General features: G+C 44.8%; 1 protein-coding gene across 9 annotated transcripts in view; it reads left to right on the forward strand.

Annotated features, from left to right (window-relative positions):
• tmem104 (transmembrane protein 104) overlaps positions 1-22,040 on the forward strand; it is a 166,223-nt gene that overhangs the window by 30,034 nt on the left and 114,149 nt on the right. For 8 of the 9 annotated variants that reach the window (XM_073026709.1, XM_073026712.1, XM_073026713.1 and 5 more), the window contains one exon: positions 5,087-5,171. In XM_073026709.1, the coding sequence (XP_072882810.1) occupies positions 5,087-5,171 (85 nt within the window). Of the gene's footprint in view, positions 1-3,966; positions 4,154-5,086; positions 5,172-22,040 lie in introns of all 9 variants that reach the window. The other variant, XM_073026718.1, reaches the window with a different exon arrangement.

Genomic DNA, 22,040 nt, shown 5'->3' on the forward strand with positions numbered 1-22,040 from the left:
ACATCACCACCCAGGCCATGCTCTCTTCTCGCTGCTGCCCTTGGGCAGCCTGTGTGAGTGCTTCAGGAATTGCACCACCAGGTTCAAGAATAGTTACTAACCCTCAACCATCAGGGCCTTGAACAACAGGGCATAGCTACACTCATTCTATTGCTGGTGGTCCCACACCCAGTGGTCTCACTTTGAGGACTCTTTATCTAGTTATTTCATGTTCTCATTATTTATTGCTATTAATTTATATTTGCATTTGCACAGTTTGTTGTTCATTGATCCTGTTTACAGTTACTGTTCTATAGATTTGCTAGGTATGCCCACAGGAAGGAAAATTTCAAGTTGTTTGTTGTGTGACATGTATGTAATCTGATTATAAACTTACTTACAACTTTGAAAAATTTTGTTTTGCATGCCACCGATACAGACCATTTCAAAACCTGAGTACATTGAGGTTGAACAAAGGGAAAAGCAATAACAATGCAAAGCAGATTTAGCTAATATAAAGGGGTGATGTATACCTGTGAATGCTTGGACTAGAAAACAAAGAGTGCTATAACAAACTGCACCCTGAGAGGCTGCAGTAAGGATGAAAATGCTGGAGATCTGAAATAGAAATACACACTGCTGGTATTATTCAGCAGGTCAGGCAGCTTCTGAAGAGAAGGGTAAATTTGACACAATATACAGTAAATCAGAGTGGATTTAATTTGGCTTTTCTTGACACTCTTCTTTGACTCTTCCATGTCAAAGTGAAAACAGATCTCTACAAAGTGATCTAAATTAATTACATAGAAACATAGAAAGCCTATAGCACAATACAGGCCCTTCTGCCCACAATGCTGTGCTGAACATGTACTTATTATAAAAATTACCTAGGGTTACCCATAGCCCTCTATTTTTCTAAGCTCCGTGTATCTATCCAAGAGTCTCTTAAAAGACCCTATTGTTTTGGAGCCGCCACCAAGCAGGATAGAACCAGACTACAGCGCACAGTGAGGACTGCCGAGCGCATTATTGGAGCCTCCCTGCCCTCTATTGTGGACCTGTACTCTTCCAGGTTGAAGAAGAGGGCGGGGAACATGATAAAGGACTCCTCCCATCCTGCGCACGGACTGTTTGATCTGCTTCCGTCTGGTAGGCGCTTCAGATCCCTCCAGACTAAGACTAATAGGCACTGGAGAAGTTTTTTCCCTACTGCGGTCACTTTGCTGAACAGTTAACTGTCGGTTAACCGTTGGCTAACTATTACTTGGATTGCACTACCTGTATGTATAATCTATATTTTCATTTATATTTATCATTATTATTGTTATGAGCAGAGAGACCACATCTGCCGGAAGTAAATTCCTTGTATGTGCATAGGTACTTGGCGATTAAAGTCTGATTCTGATTCTGATTGTATTCACCTCCACTACCGTCGCCGGCTGCCCATTCCACATACTCACCGCTCTGTGTTTTAAAAAAACAACTTACCTCTGACATCTCCTCTGTACACCTACTTCCAAGCACTTTAAACCTACGCCCTCTTGTGTTAGCCATTTCAGCCCTGGGAAAAAGCTTCTGACTATCCACACGATCAATGCCTCTCATCATCTGATACATCTCTATCAGGTCACTTCTCATCCTCCGTCGCTCCAAGGAGAAAAGGCCAACCTCACTCAACCTATTCTCAAAAGGCATGCTCCCCAATCCAGGCAACATCCTTCACCCCCTTCAAGTCAGTATTTAGTAGATGCAACTTTGGCAGCCTTAAGTCTGTGTGGATAGGACTCCACCAGCTTTGCACATCTGGACACTGCATTTTTTCTTTACCTTTTTTTTGTAATTTATTTTTTAATTCAAGTTCATCAAATAAACATTTCCATAAGATGTATTTCAGACATTGTACATATACATCATATAATCATATATATCACAAATCTCCACAAAGTATTTATCTGAGGTATACACTTATAGAAAAGAGTGGAAAGAAAAAACAAGCAAAAGGAAAGAACTATGTACAAGTAGGGAGTGATCTTTTTTTTTACAACAGATTGATTGATTTGTGAGAATAAAATCAGGTCTGTGAGGCATTATGTAGTTAAACCATTTTTCCCAGTATGAATCAAAATTTTCCAGCTTATGATGAACAGATGCTGTTATCTTCTCCATTTTGTAAATGTCCATTGTAATTTCCATCCATGTATTTAAAGTTGGGCTCTCCTGTGATAACCATTTCCTGGTAAAAGTCTTTTTACCAGCCACCAACAGTATATTCATTAAATATTTATCTCTTTTCAACCATTCTTGAGGTATATATCCAAAATATATGGTCTTACTCTCCAAGGGTATTTCACATTTAAAGATGTCTTGTAGGGCATTGTGTATCCCCCTCCAATAGTTTTTGATAACAGGGCAGTCCCAAAAAATATGATAATGATTTGCATTTTGATTTCCACAATTTCTCCAGCAAACAGGGAGGTTACTATCATAATGGGATTTCTGAGAGGGTGTAATAACATATCTTATCAAGTTTTTCCATCCAAACTCCCTCCATTTCTGTGAACTGGTACACTTCCATTGATATCTCCATATTATTGTCCATTCTTCCTCAGATATAATTATCCCTCTTTTCTTCTCCCATTTTGTTTTAATGTATGAAGTCAAATGTGTTTTAAGATTTAACAACCCCTTATACATGCTTGAAATGATTCTACTACCATTATCTGAATTATATGCTTTTCTAAAGAACTCTATCAAGCATGTATTTGCCTTGGTTACATTTTTAAGCGTCTTATTAACATATTGTCACATCTGTAAAAAATCTTGTTTTTCTAATAAGTATTTCTCTTTAAGCACTTCAAAACTGAACAGTGTTCCTTCTTTCATTATGTTGCAAAGAACTGTTATTCCTTTAGCTGTCCAGTCCTTAAATCTAGCATCCAATTTATTTGGTGTAAAATCAGAGTCATATGCACACCATTTAAGAATTGCAATATCTCCCTCTAGATTATAGTAGTTTTATAGTAGTTTTCCATATTTTAAGAGTCAATTTCACCCATGGGTTATCAATAGTATTTATGTACCTTTGCAGGTTGTTATCAGCCAAAATTGCTTGTAGGGGGATGGGAAGTACCCGCTCCTCAATGTTTTTCCATTGAGCGTCATATGATGGGTTACACCAACATATCACAGCTCTCACCTGTGCTGCAAAATAATAATCTCTAAGAGAAGGCAATCCCCATCCCCTCTTTTCCTTTGCTAATTGCAAAGTTTTGAGATGAAGTCTAGGCCTTTTACCCTGCCAAATATACCTTGATAGCATCTTGTTCCATTCATTGAATTGATTTTGATTAATCTCTTTTGGTAAGGTCTGAAAGAGATATAACAGTCTAGGCAGTATATTCATTTTAATGCTCAGGCTCTGTCAGATTGCATGGAGATCATGAGTGAACAGCCCTTTTCAAGTCCAGCCACAAATTTTCAGTTGGATTGAAGTCCGGACTCTGACTTGGCCACTCCAGGGCATTAACTTTGTTGTTTTAACCCATTCCTGTTTAGCTTTGGCTTTATGCTTGGGGTCATTGTCTTGCTGGACAACAGATCACCTCCCAAGTCGTAGTTCTCTTGCAGACTACATCAGGATTTCCCTGTACAGTATTTTGCTGCATTCATTTTACTCTTTACCTTCACAAGCCTTCCAGGGCCTGCTGCAGTGAAGCATCCCCACAGCATGATGCAGCCACGACCAAGCTTCACGGTAGGGATGGTGTGTTTTTGGTGATGTGTGGTGTTTGGCTTACACCAAACGTAGTGTTTAGCTTGATGGCCCAAAAGCTCAATTTTGGTTTCATCAGACCATAGAACCTTCTTCCAGGTGACTTCAGAGTCTCCCACATGCCTTCTGGCAAACTCTAGCTGAGATTTCAGGTGAGTTTTTTCAACAGTGGCTTTCTCTTTGAGGTATTGTTCATAGCTTCAATGTCCATTTAGGAATCGGATGGCAGAGGGGAAGAAGCTGTTCCTGAATTGTTGAGTGTGTGCCTTTAGGCTTCGGTACCTCCTTCCTGATAGCAACAACGAGATCAAGCTCTGACTTGGGTGATGCAAGTTCTTGTGCTTTATTCTGGTAATATGATGGCACATTTGGATGCAGCGGTCTCCTGGGGGGCAACCAAAGGTGTGTTTTTCTTTGTTAAAAACATTTTTTATGATTGCAAGACTATACTGGACCCCAAGAACTTCAGGTTTTGCAGGTCAACCTCATCAGTGACGTGTTTGTTAATTGGATGTTGGAGGAGGAGCCAGATTGGGTTTGAAGAAGCTGACCTGGGTGCAGATGCTGTTGATGCCAGCTATTTAAAGGCTTTGGAGTTGGTGCGCAAAGGTGGCGTACAGTGTAACCGCGGATGATTGCCTTGGATGTTTCTTTTGTAATCGCAGAAGCCCTGTTGAACATTGATAATGTAAGATGTTGCAGGCCAGTTGCCCTTGTTTGGTGACGAGACAGGAGTCGGGCTGAGTAGCCTCGGTTGTAAAGAGGTCTAGGCCTCAAGCTGCTGGTTTTCCTGCTGCTGTAGTCCAGGTGAGGAGGCGTATGAGGCAGTGAAGCTTGGCCTCCACAGTCAGTTGTGGGTTGGCCTCTTGTCAGTGCTGCCCTCTAGTATTCGATCGGTGGAGTGACAGGCTGGGTTGCAAGGAGTTGTACCATCAGTCTGCGGGACACGTTGCTCAGGGTCTTGGACTATATATGTGAATTTTATTTTTGCTCGCTGTTTTGAATGTGCTGAGTATGTTTTGCACCTTGGCCCCAGAGGAACACTGTTTCATTCAGCTGTTCAATGATAATTAAACTTGATTTGATTAACGATGGATGCTGCCTTTTTTAGGTATCGTTCCTTGAAGATGTCCTCATGGTTAATGACTTAACAACTTTAACTGTTTCTCTCTCCTTAGAAGTTGATTTCCCTAGATAATTTCAGAAGTTTGTTTATTTAAATCAGTTCAGCTTGCTGATGTTACCACCTGATTTATTGAGGAATAAATGTGTGTGTTTGTGTAGTTTAGGGTTCATTTAGCCTAGCGGACCTTTTAACATTCTTTCTTCCTGCAGCTATATGACCACAACTTTTGTCATTGAGGCCATGGCAGCAGCAAATGCACGTTTACGTTGGAAGAAGAGGGAGAGACAACAAATAGTAAGTGATGGCCATTGAGGGGTCACCTTTAATTCAGTCAGTCTTCACCAAATGGATTCAATGAAATTTAAAAAACATTTAGGCAGTGCCATCAACTTGGGAAATCTCCCATCCACTGCCCCCATCCTCTTAGTTCCTTTACCTCCTACTCAAGATCCATTGTTTCTGCTCGTACCTTGCCCCTCTGAACACGTGCCTGCATACCTCAACTCCATTTTATCGCTCTTGGTTCAATCCCTTCCCACCTCCGTCCGTCACACTTCACATGCTCCTGATCTCAACAACTTTCAATACCCTAGTCCTAAATGCCTCATTTTCACTGTGGATGTCCAGTCCCTATACCTTTATCCCCCATCAAGAAGGCCTAAAGCTCTCTGCATCTTCCGCGACAATAGACTTGGACCAGTTAGCCTCCACCACTACCCTCCTCCGTCTAACAGAACTCGTCCTCCCCCTCAGCAGTTTCTCCTTTGGCTCCTCTTACTTTCTTCAGACTTGAGGGGTAGCCACGGGCACCCACATGGGCCTCAGCTATGCATGCCTTTTCGTTGGTCATGTTCCAAGCCTTCCCTGATAATGCTCCACAACTCTTCCTCTGCTACATTGACACCTGCATTGTTGCTTCACCCATCCATGCTGAGCTTGTCATTTTCACCAACTTTGCCTCCAACCTCCACCCTACTCTTAAATTCATTTGGTCCATATCTGACACCTCTATCTCCTTTCTCAGTCTCCCTGTCTCCCTCCCTGGAAACAAATTATCAACCAGCATCTTTAATAAACCTACTGATTCTCTTGACGCACCTCTTCCCACCCTGTCTCCTGTAAAAATGCCATTCCTTTTTTCTTAGTTCCTTCATATCCACCACATCTCTTCCCAGGCTTTCAACATCAAAGATGTCCTTCTTCAAAGAATGGGGTTTCCCTTCCTACAAATTGCTACTGCCCTCAACTGCATCTCCTCCATTTCCTGAACACCTGCACTCGTCCATCTTCCTGCCACCTTAACTGGAATAGAGTTCCTCTTTTCCTTGCCTACCACCCAATGAGCCTCCACATTCAACGTCATTCTCCGCAACTTCCGCCATCTTCAACAGGACCCTGCTACCAAACACTTCTTTACCTCCCCTTCCCCACCCCCTCGCCACCTCCCCACTCTCGGCTTTCCACAGGGATTCCCTGTCCATTTGTCCCTCCCCAAGCAGCCTCTTCATTAGTGAGACCCAGCATAGATTGGGGAACTGCTTTGTCAAGCACCTCTACTCCATTCACAAAAAAACAGAATTTCCCAGTGGCTAGCTATTTTAATTCCTATTCTCATGATCTCCTCTTCTAGTTAGCCTCCAACCTGATGGCAAGAACAATGATTTCTCTAACCTCCAATAATTTTTCCCCTCTCTCTTCCCACTTCACTCTGGTCTCTTACCTCTTCTCACCTGCATCACCTCCCTTGGTGCCCCTCCTCCTTCCCCCTCTCCCATGGTTCACTCTCCTCTCCTATCAGATTCCTTCTTCCAATGTCCTTTACCTTTTCCACCTATCAGCTTCTTCCTTCATCACCCCTCCCCCATCCACCTGGCATCATCTATCACCTTGTCCCCCCTCCCCACCTTCTTATTCTGGCATCTTCCCTCTTCCTTTACAGTCCTGAAGAAGGGTCTCAGCCCAAAACGTTGACTATTTGTTCCCCTCCATAGATGTTGCCTGATCCTCTAAGTTTCTCCAGCAATTTGTGTGTGTTCCACAGATAAAAAATGTTTAAAGGAATTGTAGGAGCCATCTGAATGTCTGTATATTTTGTGTTGTGTTTGTTATGGGTAATTTGTCACGTGGGTTGGGGTACGGTAGAAGCAATTGAGTATAGTTACGTATTCACACTTTGTCTTAGGCCAGTTTAGTTGAGAGTTAGAGGCAACTGGGCTGATATTTTTTTGTTGACTGCTGATTTCTCAGGATATAGAAATTAGACCATTATAGAAATTAGAAATTATAATATAGAAATTAGACCGTTCCATTATGCTTAGATTGCTTATTTCATTATGTCGTTAGTTTTAGTTTTGTTAGTTTCTTTCACTACAAGAATGTTTGTCTTTGCTGGTTTATTATTATAGGAGTGAGCATATTTTTATCAATTTGAAAATGTGTTGTTTTGGAAGCGTGTCACGCAGTGTCAGGTACTCAGTCCCTGAGTGGCTTTGGTTTGTTTTCAAGTGACTGCTACAGGGATTGTTATGTCTGTGGTCATGGGAAGCTGGGTGGCCGTGAATAACACACACGAGAGACGGAGAGGTGAGGAACAAATGGGCTGCAGTTTATCTTACTTGTAAGTCATCTACCAGAATGCCCTCTTCATTACTTTCAGTACACAACACACAGGGAAGCTCGACAACAACCCATAAGGGTCAAAATGTACATGAATACATACACAGACCAGCTGCTGAACTGTTCATGTTCAATGGAGTAATCATCAAATTCAGTCAATAACAAAATATTATTTTTCTAAACTAGGGAAAGAGGGTAGACTGCCTCTATTCCCGGACATAACCCTGGGAATTACTCTGCCTCAGGTGCCACTAGACTAGACATTCAATCTGTGTGGAGATTGAACAATCAGAACGTGTGTGCTTACCGGAGCTGTAAAAGATCTCTATCAGGGATGGCTGTGGAGCTGTAAGAGCGAAGGGAAGTCTGCATAGTCCATCAGCATTCGAATGGTGCTCAGGCCTCCTGTACTTTAAATCATACTGATAGTAACAGAGCCCAGTGTTGCATTTGACCTGTAGCCAGGGAAGGAATGGCTGTACATGGCCCAAAAATTGACATGAAGGAGCAACGATCTGTCAGTAGTGTAAAACTGTTGACCAAAGAAGAATTGCCCAGTTAGTGTGTTTCTTCAATACCTCGTGAAGACCAGTTATCCCACCAGTCAAGTGTACTTTGTGCCAATGAGTCTGATCTGCTCCAAACACAAGCGGCCTAAGAGTGCTGGATCACGACCTTTAACAATGTGCAGTGGAAGTTTCTTTCTCTGTTCATCAATCTCCACTGTAACATGTACGACTCCCCTCACTGGAACAACCTCACCAGTCTTGGTCTTTAAAGTCAACCTTGCCCCTTCTGGAGTGGCATGCTGCAATATCTCTTTGTAAACCATCTGATACCAGTGATACTGCAGCACCCGTGCCCACCTGAATCCTCACGGTGGCTCCAGCCAACCATGGGGTCACCCAGTAGCCATCTTAGTGTTCTAAAACAGAGTAAACATACAAAGCTTCTTCAACCACAGAGTGAGAGCCACTCAGTCTGTCCTCAGTGTGCTCCATCTTGGTCACATGTTTCTTTTTGTTTTTCCAAAGGTCTTCTTTCTTTATCTTTGGTTGACAGTGTCTTTTTACTTTTACAGACACATTTAATATATTCCTTTTAGCCACAACTTTGGAAATCTAAATCCTGATACCAGCATTCTTTTGCCAAATGCCCAGTTTTGCCAATAGATGTCTTATTCTTAAAGTCAGTAGAAACTTTATGAACTTGGGGAGAGTGTTTAGTAGTTGTACTTGTCCAGCTGCCATCTGCATAGGTGTACTGATTTCAATTGCCTTCTGTAATATTAGTCTGTCTTCTGTAAGCAAACATTTTTGAATTGGCTCACTACACAGACCATATATGAGTCTATCACATAATGTGACTCCCCAAAATCACAGTATTCAGACAATTCCTTCAGCACAGCCACAAACTGTGAAATAGACTCCCCTTCCTCGTAATTCCTTTTATGAAATATAAACCTCTCAGCAACAATCAAAGGTTTAGGTGAGTGGTGGCCCTATCAGACTTTAACTATCTTCAATAAGGCTTATTGCCAGGCTTAGCAGGTTGCACTTGTCTGAACAATAAATAAAATTGTTTTGCACCCATCACAGTCAGAAAAGTTGGAACATAAATATCATCTGAAATTTGATTTAATAGTGCAAAATATTCATCTATCCCCCTCTGGCCCCACGACCCCCCCCCCCCCACCCGCCCCACCGACCCTCTTTGTGCCTACAGCACAAATCCTGAAGATTATGGTTCATCTTCTCCCAGCTGAACAATTGGAAATTGTAAAAAACAATTTATAAGGCATGTCACTCTGTATCCTGTCTACTCCAGTTTACTCTAAATGGTGCCACATCTCTGGCTCGTCTGGAGTTGTACGTTTATATTGGCTGTCTCCAGAATCCTGCCATGGTGAAGCTTTACCAATCCTATTATTTGATTCTATGGTAAAGACATCTTTATGGTAAAATGCACCATATATTTCCCTTGATTCAAGGTCTTTACTAAACATCCATGTTGACGGTGCATGCCTTTCTAAATTCTTTTTTCTGGTTTCTTTTTATTTTTTTTTTAACTAGTTTTTACAATGAAAATAAAACTAGTAAAGAAGTTTGTACAGTGCAAAACAAAGGTATCGAATTTACATAAGTTTTTTAAAAAAAAAAAGAACCCACGGTAGAATCATATATAATTAGTTACCACCCTACCCTCCCATTGCCTGACTCCAACCCAACCTTACAATGTATAAAAAAATTAACCAAAACTTTTGTCTCCATAGAGCTGTATTTATAAAATGAAGGTATGTTGCCTACTACCTGGACTATAATATGTTTATGCTGTAGTCGCGCGCAACGCGCTACTAAAGAAACACATGGAGGCAGAGGGAGCTGAACTCAGAATGCCTTTACTGATTCAAGATCACACACTTAAATCTCCCCTCCCATGGGCCCCTGTGACCGGCGGGGCGGACGTGACATCAGACTGTCCCCGGAAGGTCTGCCCCGGGCTGGTAGTTCCAAACGCGCTACTGCGTGTCTGCCCGCGGCTCCCGATGGCGGTTCGAGTCCCACAGGTGCTGGCTGCCACACACCCCCCAGAAACATCCATCGGGGGAGTGGAGCCCCCAGTCTGTGTGGCTTGCCTGGGTGGCTGGCCTCACTGGTTGCTCAAAGTCCAAGTATGCCGGTTTGAGGCGGTCCACTGTGAAAGTCTCGTCCCGGCCACCCACCTCCACTACACACGTGGTTCCGTTGTGCTGGATCACCTTGACGGGTCCCTCGTACGGCCGCTGTAGAGGTGACCTGTGCATGCCCCTGCGAATAAAAACATACGCACAGTCTCAGAGGTCTTTAGGGGTGAAGGATGGCGTGGGACCATGCCTGGAGGTCAGGACCAGTGCCAGGGTCCCTACCTTGTCCCGCAGCCTCGTTAGCACCGCTGCTGGAGTTTCTTCCGAACCTCGGGCCTCCGGTACGAACTCGCCTGGAACTGTCGGGGGCGCCGTAGACCAATTCCACCAAGGGGTCCAGGTCCTCCTTGGGGGCTGTGCGGATGCCCAGTAGGACCCAGGGAAGCTCATCTGTCCAGTTGGGGCCCCTGAGGCGCGCCATCGGGGCCGACTTGAGATGCCGGTGGAATCACTCTACCAAACCGTTGGACTGGGGATGGTACACTGTGGTGTGATGCAGCTCGGTGCCCAGGAGCTGCACCGGTGCTATCCGCAAACCAGACGTGAACTGCGCCCCTCTGTCGGAGGTGATGTCCGTTGGGAGGCCGAACCTGATGATCCAGTTTGCAATGAGCGTCCTGGCGCAGGACTTAGTGGACGTGTCTGCGAGCGGTATGGCTTCCGGCCATCTGGTGAATCTGTCTACCATGGTAAAGATATACCTGGCACCCCGGGAGACTGGCAGGGGGCCGACGATGTCCACGTGGATGTGTTGGAACCTCCTGTGCGTCGGCTGGAACTGCTGGAGGGGAGCCTTCACTTGTCGCTGTGCTTCACCTCTGGTGGCCATAGGTGCCGGCTGAAGAAAGCGAGTGGTCGCCACTGGTCTTCGACAAGCTGCTCCAGGACTCCGCCGACTGCCGTGTCAGAAGCGTCGACTGTGAGTGCCGTGGATACATCGACTCTCGGGTGCACTAGGAGGGCCACCTTTGCCAGCGCCTCCTTGGTCTGCTCGAATGCCTCCGTGGACTTCGCGTCCCATGCCACTTCTTTGGCCTTGCCGGCCATCAGGCTGAACAAGGGTCTCATGATGCGGGCCACTGCCGGCATGAACCGATGATAAAAGTTGACCATCCCTACGAACTCCTGCAGGCCCTTGACCGTGCTGGGCTTGGGGAACTGGCGGCTGACCTGGACCTTGTCCGGTAGGGGAATTGCGCCATGTCGGTTGATTCTGTGGCCCAAGAAGTCGATCTCCGTCAGCCCGAACTGGCACTTCGCCGAATTGATTGCCAGTCCATGGTCGCTCAGGCGTTGGCAGAGCTGGCGCAAATGTGCCACATGCTCTTGGTGCAAACTGCTGGCCACCAGGGTATCATCCAAGTAAATAAAAATGAAATCCAGGCTGCATCTCACCGAGTCCATGAGCCTTTGGAAAGTTTGGGCAGCATTCTTGAGACCAAAAGGCATCCTCAGGAATTCGAACAAGCCGAACGGGGTGATGAGGGTTGTCTTGGGCACGTTGTCGGGGTGCACTGGGATCTGATGGTATCCCCTGACCAGGTTGATTATCGAGAAGATGGTCGCTCCATGCAGGTTCGCCATGAAATCCTGGATGTGGGGTACTGGGTATCTGTCGGCAGTTGTGGCATCATTGAGCCTTCTGTAGTCTCCGCAGGGCCTCCATCCTCCTGCGGACTTGGGCACCATGTGCAGCGGGGATGCCCGCGGGCTGTCTGAGCGACGTACGATTCCATCTTACGGAACTCCTCCTTGGTGAGGTGGATCTTGTTGAGTGGGAGCCTGCGAGCTCGGGCCTACAGTGACGGTCCTTACGTGGGGATGTGGTGCTGCACGCCGTGCTTGGGGTCGGCCGTGGAGAACTGCGGGGTGACTACGGAGGGGAATTCCGCCAACACCCTGGCGAATTCGTTACCCGAGAGGGTCACGGAATTCAGGTGGAGGGCCAGTAGCTTGGCTTCTCTGAGCTGGGAAGTCTCGGCGTGGACCAAACGCCGGCCTTTTAGGTCGACCAGGAGGCAGTGGGCTCATAGGAAATCTGCCCCCAGTAGTGGCTGTGATACCGCTGCCAATGTGAAAGTCCAAGTGAAACGGCTAGACCCAAAATGCAGTGAGATAGTTCGCGGGCCTTGGGTTCGAATACTGGTGCCATTTGCAGCGGTGAGTTCGGGGCCTGGGACCGGATTACCACTGTCCATGTTCGAGGTGGGGGGAGTACGCTGACTTCGGCCCCGGTGTCTACCAGGAAGCGGCACCTGGATGTCGGTGCCAGAGGTACTGGAGGCTGTCTCAGTGGGCAGCCGTCATAGCCATTAGTGACGGATAGCCCTGGCATTTCCCGGAAAAGCACATGGTGGACGGCAGCGGCACGTGCCTGAGTCCCATCTTTGGTGATAAAAACATCATTGTTCTGAACTTTCGCCTTTTTCCCCCATGGGTCTCGATGGCTTCAGTTGCAGGGCCTGGGCTTTGGGGCACGAGATCGTGACTAGGCCAATGGAGGCAGCTCCATGTTGCTTCCTCTGCCAAAGGACGTCTGCTTTAGCCTGCGTGGGTCGCTGAAATCCTCACTTGCGAGGAGGAGGCGAACGTCCTCTGGCTTTTGCTCGAGGAACAGCTGTTCAAATAAAAGGCACGGCTTATGGCCGTCCATGAGCACCAGCATATCATTCATGAGCTCGGCTGGCATGCAGTCGCCCAGGCTGTCCATGTGTAGGAGCCCGTTCATGGTGGGAGAGTCTGAAGGTACGGATCAGGAGCGCCTTAAGCTTAGTGTACCTTTCCTTCGTTGGTGGCTGACATAGGAAGTCAATGATCCGGCCTGCTGTCTCCTGGTCGAGCGTGCTGACCACGTAGTAGTACTGCGTGGCGTTGGCTGTAATGTCTCTGATATTGAACTGGGCCTCAGCCTGCTCGAACCAAACGTGGGGCTGAGTGGCCCAGAAAGTCGGGAGCTTTAGAGAGACTGCGCTGTGCGAGTTGCTCGGACCCATGGCTGGTCGCTGAGTCGCCGGCTCCAGATGCTGTCTGGAACGTCGGGGTCACCAATGTAGTCGAGCGCAACACGCTACTAAAGAAACACACGGAGGCAGAGAGCGCTGAACTCAGAATGCCTTTACTGATTCAAAATCACGCAATTAAATCTCCCCTCCCATGGGCCCCTGCGACCCGCGGGGCGGACGTGATGTCAGACTGTCCCCAGAAGGTTCGCGCTGAGTGGGTAGTTCCAAACGCGCTACCGCGTGTCTGCCCGCGGCTCCTGATGGCGGTTCGAGTCCCGCGTGTGCGGGCCACCACAACACATCAAAAACTGTAAATCTTAACTGAGAGCAGCTGGAAGTAAGGGATTTATATTCAGAAAGAAAAACAAAGGACTGGACCTTTAATCTAAGCCGGAATTATGAAAATATTCAAGAGAATCTCCCCATACTCTGATAAGAATTTCTCTATCTCTGCACTTCTTGGATCCGCACTTCCTTGCCATCCGCCTAAACCAACAGTTAACCCTGTCATCAGGCACACTTTGAGAATATGGACTCAGTTTAGAAAGTATAATAGTCTTCACGGTTTCTCTCTCTCTAGTCCTGAAAGAGATAATCATCTCTTTCAGCCTTCTATGCACCATTTAACATTTCAAGTCTGGCACAGAAAGGGCTTTAGGTGCTTTGAAGATCTTTTTGTAGATGATCATTTTGCATCTTTTGAATAACTAGCTGTAAAGTTCAACCTACCCAACACTCACTTCTTTAGATATCTCCAAATTAGACATTTTATCAACCCTTTAATCTCAAACTTCCCTGAGGTACCCGATAAATTGTTGTGGACTTGTTTCTTCACACGAATCCATTGTGTAAAGGGTTAATATCTACTATTCAAGATCAGTTAGCAACTTTGAGGCGAGCCCCCTCCCTCAACAAAATTAAAACTGCCTGGGAGCAAGATTTAAATTTTCCTTTGTCCGATGATGTATGGGATTCAATTCTCAAGTCAGTTAATTCAACTTCTTTATGTGCTTGCCACTGCCTGTTACAGTTTAAGGTCATACACAGGGCTCACATGTCTAAAACTAAATTATCGCATATCTATCCAGACATTAGTCTCTGTTGCGACAACTATAAAGGGGACGAGGTTTCCCTTATTCATATGTATTGGACTTGCCCTGGCTTGGAGAAATACTGGGGAAATGTCTTTCTAACTTTATCCCATATACTTAATTACTATTTGGAACCTAACCCTCTGATTGCTCTTTTTGGCACCTCAGGAGAGGTTGACACGCATCTGAGTCCGACTAAATGTCGTACACTGTCTTTTGCCTCTCTTTTGGCCAGGCGTACAGCCCTTCTTAGGTGGAGAGATGTTGCCCCACCCACTCATGCTGAATGGCTTAGAGATATTCTGTCCTGCTTAGACCTTGAAAAGATTCTTTATTCACATCTTAATTCGGACATACAGTTGTTTCATTTAAATAAAAACACTTTACTAGTATTCAGGTGATGCTGGATAATGAAACTGAAATTTAGACTCTACCTGAAGGTAAATATGAAAATGTGTGGGGGGAGAGTCCAAGCTGAAACATTCAAATGATATATTACACCAGGGAACAAAAAAGTGCCCAAGCTACTCGATTTCCAGACCAGTAAACTGACTAAGCAATGGAGACAGATAGATAGATAGATACTTTATTCATCCCCATGGGGAAATTCAACTTTTTTCCAATGTCCCATACACTTGTTGTAGCATAACTAATTACATACAATACTTAACTCAGTAAAAAAATATTATATGCATCTAAATCACTATCTCAAAAAGCATTAATAATAGCTTTTAAAAAGTTCTTAAGTCCTGGCGGTTGAATTGTAAAGCCTAATGGCATTGGGGAGTATTGACCTCTTCATCCTGTCTGAGGAGCATTGCATCGATAGTAACCTGTCGCTGAAACTGCTTCTCTGTCTCTGGATGGTGCTATGTAGAGGATGTTCAGAGTTATCCATAATTGACTGTAGCCTACTCAGCGCCCTTCGCTCAGCTACCGATGTTAAACTCTCCAGTACTTTGCCCACGACAGAGCCCGCCTTCCTTACCAGCTTATTAAGACGTGAGGCATCCCTCTTCTTAATGCTTCCTCCCCAACATGCCACCACAAAGAAGAGGGCGCTCTCCACAACTGACCTATAGAACATCTTCAGCATCTCACTACAGACATTGAATGACGCCAACCTTCTAAGGAAGTACAGTCGACTCTGTGCCTTCCTGCACAAGGCATCTGTGTTGGCAGTCCAGTCTAGCTTCTCGTCTAACTGTACTCCCAGATACTTGTATCTGACAGTGTAAAGAGACAGTGGAGGGGATCCCTTACAAGACTGGTGGCTTGCTCAGGAGGACGTTGCCCACGGCTCTAAGTCAATTGAGGAAGCGGTAGACGCCATAGAACGTAATTCATAGGAGCTGAATTAGGTTATTCAGCCCATTGAATTTGCTTCACCATTCAATCTTGCCTGATTTATTTGCCCATTCTCCTGCCTTTTCCCCGTAATCTTTGACACCCTTACTAATTGAGAACCTGTCAGCTTCTGTTTTAAATATACCCAATAACTTGGCCTCCATAGGCAACTGCATGGACAGAAAAGGTTTAGAGGTATGTGGTTCAAACACAGGCAAGAGGAACTAGTTCAGGTAGACAACCTGATTGGCATGCATGAGTTGGACTGGGCAGCTCCAACTCTAATTGACACTATTGTTGCCAATGTGCTGTCATTTTGGGGTAGACAAACACGATGGCTGTTCATTCCACAGAACTAACCCCACTTGTTATCTGGTGCTCTGGATATGGCTGTCCTTGCATGACTGATCTAGTCCTTCCATTGATGTCTGATGTCCTTTTCATTGTGCACTGTGTCCAACCACCTTGTGCACACATGCAGGGCATTTCTTTTCCATGTGCTGTTTTTGCCATTCACAGTACTTGCAGCTACTGAGCTGCCTTGTCAGTACTTCTCCAGCTCTACCTTGTGTCTTGTGTGTCATCCCATGTACCTCCCATTCTAGTCCATCTAAAGGTTCTGCCCAAGTTTTCCAGAACTTGGCAGCTTTGAACATTCTCAGAATTAACTCTGTTCCACGTAGCAGCTCTTGCCCAAAACGTGCATGCAACCAGATCTCAGGAAATCTTGCATTATCTACAAAATAGTGTTGGCTCTAAAGAGCACAACAAAATGTCCTCCCTGTTCCTGATTGCAAGTAAAGCAATAGAAGTCAATGGTTTTGTTCCTTAGTGGGTTGAAGTGATTTTGTGGGGTACCCATGCTTTCTCCCAGATCTCATTCGAAGGCCTTATGGTACAACACAACTCTGCTCTGTGGCCAGTAGCAATTCCCTTTGCTGGTTCTGGTTGATCTAGAACAGCTTGCACAATATACATTGAGGATTATCTCAGGCTGTTGCTATGCCTGTTTAAACTCCAGCTGCTAAAGATGTGTAGTGACTTGCGTACCATTGATGCCCATATCCAATGTGACTTGTCCACAATTGATGCCCGTATCCACTGTGACTTGCCCACCATTGATGCCCGTATCCAGTGTGACTTGCCCACCATTGATATCCGTATCCAATGCCTAAGCTGATGTTGGTTGGTCTGCCTTTTTAAGTTTAGATGATTATTATAGCCAAATTATCTTTCATAAAACATGGTCTGAGCATAGGAACAGGCTGGTTGGCCATTCAGTTCATACAGACTCCTGGAAGAATACAATTGCGAGTCCCCATGCTCCATCCCTTTCAGAGAATCCCCAGGAAACCTGCAGGTTGCTTTCTCTGGACTGCCCAGCTAAAGCCTTTTCAAAGGTATTGATACAACTGTCTCACCAACTTTCCTAGCAATTGTTTCATGTTCTTCACAAGTCTACGTAAGAAGATGTGCTAACTTATATCCCCTCTGTATTCCACCAGGCTTTAACCAACATTTGTTGGAAATCTAAAACAGAGACTGCTTGAAATATCCAGCAGGTTTGGCAGCATCAGTGGGGTCTTTAATCACAACTAAGAGACCTTGGAGAGGAAAAAAGGTGTAAATTATTGCAAAAAATAGTAACAGATGAAAGGGCAAAAAATAAAAAGGACTTGTAATTTGTAGAGGGAGAAGCTGGAGCACAAGACTGGTTAGCAAATACAAAAATGGACAACTCAGTTTTGTAGATTCATAGGAAGAGAGTGTCAAAATAAAAGTTGGATATTAAATGGATCAGGCAGGAATTAATATTGGCAAATAGGAAAAATTTGCAGAGATCTGAATAATTACCTTGGATTGATCTTCACAACAAAATAGTTTATCAAGGAGCCTGATATCAGGAGGAACATAAACTAGTTTCTGTCATTAGGAGAAAAGTACCAGGAAAACTTAAACTAATTTGACAGGGGCATGAGAAACAGAGTGATAGTGCTGACGATGGCTTAAACAGAGAGGCAGTGTGTAGTGATACTGCTAGCAAGGAGAGGCTGATGATAGGGCAAAATTGCAGTGAACAGGGTAAGTTGCAATGTAAAATGCGGACAAAATTAAAAAGGTTTGAGAGTGGTATATTTGTATTTGTGCAGTTTGTTGAATAAGGTAAATGAACTTATAGCACAGTTACAGATTGCCACGTATGGTGTTGTGGGCATCAGTGAATCATGGCTGAAAGAAGATTATAGCTGGGAGCTTAACATATCGAAAGGACAGGCAGGTAGACGTGGTGGCATGGCTCTGTTGATACAAATATGAAATCAAATCAGTAGAAGGAGGTGACATAGGGTTGGGAGCTGTGGAATCATTGTGGACAGAGCTAAGGAATTGCAAGGGTAAAAGGACCCTGATGGGAGTTATATATAGACTCCTTAACTGTGGTCTACAAATTACAACAGGAGATAGAAAGTGAATGTTGAAAGGGCAGTGATACGATAGTCATGGGGGATTTCAATATGCAGGTAGATTGGAAAATCAGGTTGGTGCTGGATCCCAAGAGGGGGAGTTTCTAGAATATCTGCGAGATAGCTTTGTAGGGGATCAGCTATTCTGAGATGGGGTGTTATGCACTGAACTGAAGTTGTTTAGTGAGCTTAAGGTAGAAGAACCTGTAGGAGCAAGTGATCATTATATGATAGAGTACAGCTGCAATTTGAGAAGGAGAAGTTAAAGTCAAATGTAGCAGTATTACAGTGGAGCAAAGGGAATTACAGAGAGGAGCTGGCCAAAGTTGATAGAGGATTGGGAAGGTTTTAAAAACCAACAGAAGGTACCAAAAAAGTAATAAAGTAAGAAAAGATGGAATACTCCAGTGAGCTAACCAATAATATTAAGAGGATACCAAAAGTTTCTTCAGATACATACAGTGTAAAAGAGAGGCAAGAGTAGATATCGGACTACAGGAAAATGATGCTGGAGAAGAAATAATGGAGGACAAGGAAATGGCAGATGAACTGAAGAAGTATTTTACATCAATCTTCACTGCAGAAGACACGAGCAGTATGCCAGTCATTCGAGAGTGTCAGGGAGCAGAAGTGTTTGAAGTTGTCATTACTAGGGAGAATTTGCTTGGGAAACTGAAAGGTCTGAAGGTAGGTAAGTTACCTGGACCAGATGGTGTACTCCCCAGGTTTCTTAAAGAGGTGGCTAGAAGAGATTGTGGAGGCATCAGTAATGGTCTTTCAAGAATTAATTTATTCTGGCATGGTTCCTGAGGAATGGAAATTGTAAATGTCACTCCAGTCTTCAAGAAGAAACAGAAGCAGAAGAAAGGAAATTATAGACCGCTTAGTCTGACCTCAGTGGTTGGGAAGATGTTGGAGTCCATTGTCAGTGATGTGGTTTTGGAGTGCTTGGAGGCACATGATAAAATAGGCCGTAGTCAGCATGGTTTCCTTAATTGTCTGACAAATCAGTTGGAATTATTTGAAGAAATATCAAACAGGATAGACAAAGGAGAATTGGTGAATGTTGTGTACTTGGATTTTCAGAAGGCCTTAGACAAGGTGCCTGTCGTGGAAACACTAACTGAGATCGCCAGAGTGATTTTGAGTTCCATTTTAAAAGTTTATTAACATGATATCATGGAGAGTCTGCAGCAGTCTCCACCACCACCAGAACTCTGATTTTTAGGTTGTACCAAGCTCATATTTATGCAGCAAGACAAACAACTTCACACAGCTTTGTTTAGCATTCCACGGTCAGTACATGATCAGTCGTTTAAAAGACATGTCAATTGTCTCTCAGCGCGAGTCCAGCAGTCCTCTTTGTTCCCTTTATCAGAACTCATGATTTACCTCTGAATGCAAGTCTAAGAGTTCTCCCTGCTCCCTGTTATCAGGACTCATAATTTACCCCCAGATGCACCCTCCCTCCTGGGCCCAGGGGTCTAGTATCTTATTAACTGGAGTTCCTGGTTTTGGACTTATTATCCAAGGTTATTCTCTACACGCATCAGCAATCTTTTAAGTCCAGCTGCTCCAGAATGGTCATCCTATACTAGTTTTAACCATTTCTACCACTGTGCTTAGCAAATTAAGAGCTCATGGATAGAGCATTGGCTGATTGGCAGGAGACAAAGATTAGGGGAAAAAGGGAGCCTTTTCTGGTTGGCTGCTGGTGACTAGTGGTGTCTCACAGTGTTGAGACCACTTCGTTTTACGTTATATGCCCATGTAATGTTTAATCAGGTTCACAGGTCCGGTAATTGAGACAGGAAATCCGCTGACTTCAAAAAGGTATTTTAATCATTAAAAATTTGACTAAGCATTTATGTTCCCCATTACAGACACTACAAAGCTGAATACTCAACAAACATACTTAGTTAAAAGTGCATGCAGAGCACACCTTCCCAATCATATTGCCTTAAACAAAGGAAGATGTGTTATTTTACATACCCAGGATACTTGAAACTGGACACCATTTTCCAATGGGAAAAGCAGCTGCGGTTTCTAGACTAACCAATCACAATGGAAACAACTTTTGACAATCAAAATAAGGCACACCACCCCTCAAAAGTTGAGAACGTGATCATCCAAACCTCAGACTAGTAAGACTCTCACAAATTCCCAACTAAGTTCTACATGTGTCACGAGTACAATACCCAGTACTGTAAACCCAACAGTCACTTCACAGTATACTATAGTAGTCCATCAGCCTTCCTGTGCCCCAAAAGCCACCAGCCCAACCCCGGAGAGTAATAGCCAATGAGCTGGTCCCTCACTTAATTTTACATACTGACTCTGAGAAATGATAAACCCATCATCTATAAAGAGAAGCACTGTTGACGTTTTGGGCCGAGACCCTTCGTCAGGACCGAGATGTCGACAACGCTTCTCCTTATAGGTGCTGCCTGACCTGCTGCGTTCCACCAGCATTTTGTGTGTGTTGTTTGAATTTCCAGCATCTGCAGATTTCCTCGTATCAACCCATCATGTTCACTAACCCATCAGGAATGTAGGTGCAGCATCTCTAACCAATAAGAGTACAAGTGACACCTTCCTTTATGAGCAGGTAATCAAAGGCATCAGTTGCTGGGACAGGCTGGCTGTACCGTGCTGAGAAAGGCTATCATTCAAAGCACCCTTCCTTTGTAATAGCCCTCTCCCAAGGTGCTCATCCAGGGCATTGGGCTGGTGTACATACAGTACCACATTTCAACCACACCACCCTGTGGGAACAACAGGTAGGCCGAGGAACTGCATATCCAGTAAGTGCTATTCAGCTTCCAACAAGCGCCCAGCTTTACGACACCATTTGGTGTGGACATGGTCATCCCAGGATACTGTTTCTGCTCCTACTTGCCATCCACCTTGCACCTTGTACCACCTACACCAGCACTGTGAGGAAATCACTTCGAGTCAGGACATTCCAAATGTATAAATTGTATGCAAGGAAATACCAGCACTTAAAGCACTCACTCCACCAGGGCTATTAAGGCAGTCCCTTAAGGCTGTTACCGTACTCTGGGTTGAAGGTGGCTGATCATCCAACTCAGAACCCTGTACCTGCCTTCTCTCCATACCCCCGATCCCTTTAGCCACAAGGGCCATATCTAACTTCCTTTTAAATATAGCCAATGAACCGGCCTCAACTGTTTCCTGTGGCAGAGAATTCCACAGATTCACCACTGTCTGTGTGAAGAAGTTTTTCCTCATCTCGGTCCTAAAAGGCTTCCCCTTTATCCTTAAACTGTGACCCCTAGTTCTGGACTTGCCCAACATCGGAAACAATCTTCCTGCGTCTAGCCTGTCCAATCCCTTTAGAATTTTATATGTTTCAATAAGATCCCCCCTCAATCTTCTAAATTCCAGTGAGTATAAGCCTAGTTGATCCAGTCTTCTTCATATGAAAGTCCTGCCATCTCAGGAATCAATCTGGTGAACCTTCTCTGTACTCCCTCTATGGCAAGAATGTCTTTCCTCAGATTAGGGGACCAAAACTGCACACAGTATTCTAGGTGCGGTCTCACCAAGGCCTTGTACAACTGCAGTAGAACCTCCCTGCTCCTGTACTCAAATCCTTTTGCTATGAATGCCAACATACCATTTGCCTTTTTCACCGCCTGCTGTACCTGCATGCCCACCTTCAATGACTGGTGTACAATGACACCCAGGTCTCGTTGCATCTCCCCTTTTCCTAATCGGCCACCATTCAGATAATAATCTGTTTACTTGTTCTTGCAACCAAAGTGGATAACCTCATATTTATCCACATTAAATTGCATCTGCCATGAATTTGCCCACTCACCTAACCTATCCAAGTCACCCTGCATTCTCTTAGCATCCTCCTCACAGCTAACACCGCTGCCCAGCTTCGTGTCATCCGCAAACTTGGAGATGCTGCATTTAATTCCCTCGTCTAAATC

Source organism: Hemitrygon akajei, chromosome 22 (genome assembly GCF_048418815.1).
Source record: "Hemitrygon akajei chromosome 22, sHemAka1.3, whole genome shotgun sequence".
Lineage (NCBI taxonomy): Eukaryota > Metazoa > Chordata > Chondrichthyes > Myliobatiformes > Dasyatidae > Hemitrygon > Hemitrygon akajei.